This window comes from Solanum tuberosum, unplaced genomic scaffold, assembly GCF_000226075.1.
Source record: "Solanum tuberosum cultivar DM 1-3 516 R44 unplaced genomic scaffold, SolTub_3.0 scf00336, whole genome shotgun sequence".
Classification (NCBI taxonomy): domain Eukaryota; kingdom Viridiplantae; phylum Streptophyta; class Magnoliopsida; order Solanales; family Solanaceae; genus Solanum; species Solanum tuberosum.
In genome coordinates this window covers 640,599-646,241 of record NW_006239257.1, presented here as the reverse complement: position 1 = coordinate 646,241, position 5,643 = coordinate 640,599, and the positions used below count along the sequence as shown (strand labels likewise).

General features: G+C 32.6%; 1 protein-coding gene across 1 annotated transcript; it reads left to right on the top strand.

The window, feature by feature from the left end:
- The first annotated feature begins 2,139 nt into the window (after nucleotides 1–2,139).
- On the top strand, nucleotides 2,140–5,209 carry LOC102592290 (SKP1-like protein 1B). Its single transcript, XM_006360841.2, has 2 exons — nucleotides 2,140–2,502; nucleotides 4,869–5,209. The coding sequence occupies exons 1-2, from the start codon at nucleotides 2,224–2,226 to the stop codon at nucleotides 5,040–5,042; spliced, it is 453 nt and encodes a 150-aa protein (XP_006360903.1). The 5' UTR covers nucleotides 2,140–2,223; the 3' UTR covers nucleotides 5,043–5,209.
- The last annotated feature ends 434 nt before the right edge of the window (nucleotides 5,210–5,643 follow it).

Here is a 5,643-nt window from a genome sequence, read left to right as displayed (position 1 = left end):
TATTTTTTTAAAAATAGACCAATAACTCTATAAATTATCTAATCTTTCCTCTTCCCCAATACCAATAGCTCTCTAAATTATCTAATCTTTCTTCTTCCCAATTTATTACTCAATTAAATCGTAAGTTAATATAATTATATATATTGAATGAAAGATGAAACAACTTCATTGAATATACCGTTCATATTCCTTTTTTGCACTTAGTATAATTTATATAAATGCATATTATCATATAAGGTAATAGGACTGCTTCACTTCAGTTGCAACTTAATATTATGATATATTTTTTTGCCTCATTTTCTTTGTATTGCTTTCATTTATTTTTGTTCTATTTCATGTCTGATGTAGTGTATTTCTTTGTTTATAACAGTTAGGTGAATAATTTTTCTTCCATATTATTCTCATTTGTAAATCATAAGGTGTGTGCGTTCATATTCTCATTCATTCCTGATTTTTTAATAATGTAGATGCATTCTTAGTTTGAATTTATTTTTACTATTTATTGAGTTTCATAATTGGATTGGTAGTTCCTTCAAAGAAATATTAGTAAAAGACATTCCAAATATCGTGAAAAAGATTATTTAGAGTTGATTTATATTGTAAGCACATTTGAATGTTGCATATGATTATGGTAGTCCCCCTTTCTCATTTTCTATCTCCATTTTCACTCTTAAAAAGATAAAAATGATTTCTTTCCTAATGTAATCACCATTCCTTTGCCTTCTTTTTTCACATAAAAGTGATAGTCAATTCATGATTTTATAAAAAGAACTACAAAAATGGATACAAGGAGAGAAGTGAAATATACATTTTGCACTTGAAATAGGTAATTGATATATGTCGTGTCAAACAAATAGTTAATTTAATTTGTAGTTTTAGTGATAAAGTTTGGTTATTTTTTAGAGTGTGCAATTTATTTTCGCCATTATAAATTAATTACATACGCTTTAAATTCATTGTAATACAATGTAAATTACCTTGATTATTATTAATTACTTTTATTTTCCATCTTCCTATGTATTAACTTTTCTCATAATTTATTTATCTTCCTTTGCCTCAAAAACATTGCTGTCAGATATATATAAGTTACTGATATTATTTTGTTTCTTTTTGTTGTCTACTCTTTACCATGCTACTATATCTTATGTGTCAATTTAGCTATCAAACTTTTTTCACGTAAAATATTAATGACCCATGAAATTTATTCTTGAAAAGCTCGGTGTTTTCGAAGTTATTTCCTAATCTATTTCCCAAGTTATTATATAGATCTTAAGATTATTGAATACTTATCTGTTAAATTGAAGTAAATTACTCTGACATGAATTTTATTACATCTACATCTTTATCTATTGTACTTAAATTTGACATCTCTATAGCAAAAGTAAGACTTACCCGCATCGAGTGTATAAACCAAGTCAATATATGTATGCCATGTGTTTGAATTTATAGTTCATTTTACTTAACTATAATTAATTAACATATGTTTTACTTTATAAATCACGTAATAATAGAAATTACATTAATTGAGTGTATATACCCGACACGGATAATTTTTTTCCTATATATAAACACATTTATGTAATGAGAAATAGAAAATGTAACAAAGAAAATTACAAATTCATTTTGTAGAATAGTCTAGGTGTTCTTATAATGCAAATGTGCTATATCTATATATAATATATAATAGTGTTGTTCTGCCACAAAATCAAGGGAAAATGATGAAATTACATCTCATCAGAGAGTTATTATTAATAAAACACCATCGGGTGTATACACCCAATTAATGCAATTTTTCTTATTCCGTGATTTAATGAAGCAAAATATATCTTAATTAATTATGATTAAGTAAAATGAACTATAAATTTAAACACATGACATGTATGTATTGACTTGATGTATACACCCGATGTAGTGGACTCATTTTAGGATGCTTGTAGTCATGTGACTTGCACATAGATGGGTCTGTTAATGATTTTTTTTAACAGAAATTTCATGAAGGACGAAATTTGCTAAGTTTTGAATACATTAAAGATGATTTTTGTTCAATATGATAGTTGAAGGATGTACATTAAGTTTTGAATATAAATTAAGGATGTTTTTGTCTAAAAACTCAATAAAAGTAATATAAGTAACAAATCCTAGCAGGTTTTCACTCTTGGCTCTTTTTCTTCGCTCTAGCTTACATTTAGGGTTTGTTGATCGGTTCACAATTCTCCTTCAAAGATGATCGTTTTGAGGAGCTCCGACGGAGAGACCTTTGAGGTCGATGAGGCGGTGGCGCTAGAATCGCAGACCATTAAGCATATGATAGAGGACGACTGCGCTGACACCAGCATCCCTCTACCCAACGTTACTAGCAAGATCTTAGCCAAGGTCATCGAATACTGCAAGCGCCATGTGGAGGTTCCTAAAACTGAGGATAAGACCGCCGAAGAGGATCTCAAGACTTTCGATGCTGAATTCGTCAAAGTTGATCAGAGCACCCTTTTCGATCTCATACTGGTATGGATCTTTTTAAATCTATATGTATATCTTAGTTGATTCGTATGTGTTTTTGATTACGATGATCCGATGGTTCAATTATTAGTGTGCAGGATTGCTGATTCTTTAATTAATTTATCTAAATAACTAGAAAGAGGCAAAAGTCATATAACTTTTTATATTCTAAAATTATAGTTGGATGAAATATGTGTCTCCTATAGTAGAAGTGCCATATAGAAGCCAAGGGTGTGGCTTGGTGGTCAATGAAATGGTTGAGAGCCATCAGAGGTTCAATTCTGGAGACAAAAAACATTAGTTGATTCATCCCATCTATCCTAGCTTCACCTGGTATTTGTTGTTGATGGGAGGTGGTGGAAATCCCATGGAATTAGTCGAGGTGCGTGAAAACCGACCAAGACACCACGTACATCCAATAAAGTGTCATATAATTGAGAACTGATGAAGTGCTTTTTTGGCTCGACTGCTTTCCTTCATTTCCTTATTGGTAGTTGTGTATATTATTGATCTCAACAATCTTTGTTTATTAAAGTGTCATATAATTGAGAACTGATGAAGTGCTATTTTGGCTTGACTGCTTTCCTTCATTTCCTTATTGGTAGTTGTGTATATTATTGATCTCAGCAATCTTTGTTTATTAGACTATTCCATATTGATGTCTTCTTGTTGGTAGAACTGTGTAAATTATTAATCCCGCAGTTTTACTTGTTAATATATACACCATGCCATGCGTAATTTCACAAATGGGGTCTAGGATCTTTTACCCCATACCTTGTGAAGGTAGAGGTTGTTTCTTGAAAACCATTGACTCAAGTAAAACACATCAAAGCAGTAGCAAATAAGCCATTTCAGTAAAACAGGAGCAGTATCAAAACCAAAAAGAACGAACGTTTCTATATTTGGAAGTTCTTTAATTTTTCCATTTACCCTTAGTGACATTCTCTTATAGGCGATGATAATGTAATTTAGTGACATGTTTAGATCACATGTTCTAACTAAAAAGTACTTTCTATATGTTAGACCTTCCTTTTTCTTTATTAAATTCCATTCCCAGTCAAGCACCACCTCCATATAAAATTAACCAGAAGATTATTAGTTTTCTATGATCAGTTTGTTAATTTTTTGTTAGGTTTTGTTTATCTTGAGAATCTATGGTAGTTTGTCAATTCACCTTTTACTTCTGGCTACCATTGCCTATCGACATCGCTTTTGTTTGCTGTCTCTTCCATAGACTGAGTTTCCGCTCTAGTTTGCTCCTGTTTAAGCTTCAATGGTAATATACATTGAGTTTATTAGGGTGGTCACGAATAAATTAATCAATCAATTTATGTCTCAGTCCCCAAACTAAATCATTTCTTCCATATCATTTCTGCTTTATTTGGCTCCAAGGACATTTCTATGTGTAGTTGTTTTGTTGTAGTAACAATAAACTGCAGTTGGTTGTAGTTGTTTGAAGTAATGAAATGGCGTTTGATTGCTACTTCCATAGTTCTATTAGTCTGTTATATTTGGCAAAAAACAATTCCCTTTGTCATGGTTAAGTGAACTTTCTATTGCTTAGTACAACAGTATAGTACTATAGTGGCTCATTCTAAAACAATGGGTAAGAACTAAGAAGATTTGCTGTAACACTAAAATTGAAAATAAAACTAAAACATAGTAACATACTTGTAATTGTAAAATTAGAGTGAAGCATATATTTTACCTTTAGAACATGTAGTCATACTTTAGTTTGTTGCCTATTTTAAGAAATAAATGCTATATGGACATGTTTGCAGCACATTTTGTTTACATGTTTGATGTGCCTCTCTGTTCCACCTCCTGAGTTCTTGCCTGGGTATTTTGAATCTGTAGAGTGGCTAACAACTGTTGAATGTGTTTTTTAATTGTTAAATTTTGCTGTTTTTTTAAAGCTTACTTGTAGGTTTCCATTTCTTTTATAGTTATTTCTATTAGCATTTAATGATTTACAATGGACCCTCCCTCTTAGTAACTAATTTCCTCAAGTTTGTAGAGATTTTCTTTTACCTTTTTCTGTTGAGAGCTTGTATTTGAGGTTTACTGTGTTTAGGTGATCTCACCCTATGGGTGTTGTTACTGTTCCTTGCATATAGTTGTTACTGCTTTGCTATTCATTGCCATGTTTCTCCACCTATTTTTTCGTTTTATTACCGCTTGGAGTTGCTTGAGCTGAGGGTCTTTCGGAAACAGCCTCTCTACCTCTCCGAGGTAGTGGAAAGACTGCGTACACTCTACCCTCCCAGACCCCACTTTGTGGGATTTCACTTGGTATGTTGATGTTGAGAGCTTGTATAGAGGTTAAGTATCCTTTGCGGTTGTATTAAATCATTTGCCTTGTCTCTTTACAGGCTGCTAACTATTTAAACATAAAGAGCTTGCTAGATCTGACATGTCAGACAGTAGCAGACATGATTAAGGGAAAGACGCCTGAGGAGATACGCAAGACGTTCAACATCAAGAATGACTTCACTCCTGAGGAAGAGGAAGAAGTCAGGAGGGAGAATGCCTGGGCATTCGAGTGAATTTGAGTCTGTTAAGCGTCCATATCTGTAGATAGATCTGCAATATACTTTAGTAGATGCTATGAATAACTTATATTAGTAAGTGTGTGACTGTTGTTTCTCGGACCTTCTGGCTTTGGCTGTTGAACCTCTTTTTCTCTGTTATGCCATGGTTTCTTGGTAGCCGATGTCCATATTCATTGATCTATTATTGGAAATTCATATTGTTTCTTGTGTTTATCATCACTGGTGCATTTAGCTTCTTTACTCTTTACTTAAATGTAAAGGTCAATTCCTTGGCTTGTGCAATGGTTTGGTTGTGTTGTTTTCTGTCACAAAAGGATGTCAGACTAGAGAGTGTATGTGAGTAGTCTTACATGGGCATGGTATTTGAAGGCACATAATGGCCTAGGATTTGTAGGTTCTTACCTTGAATCCCGCTTTAGACAGACTCAGTTGAGAGTTTGAGTGTCACTAAGAGATGGAGAAGTCCACTTTGGTGGGTGATACAGTGTGATGGCCTTGGTCCAATGAGTAGTGCATTATTAGAAGAACCAATATTTATCATAAATAAGAGCTGTATATGTGAAGTTTGACCTTCATATCTTATTCACGATAATTT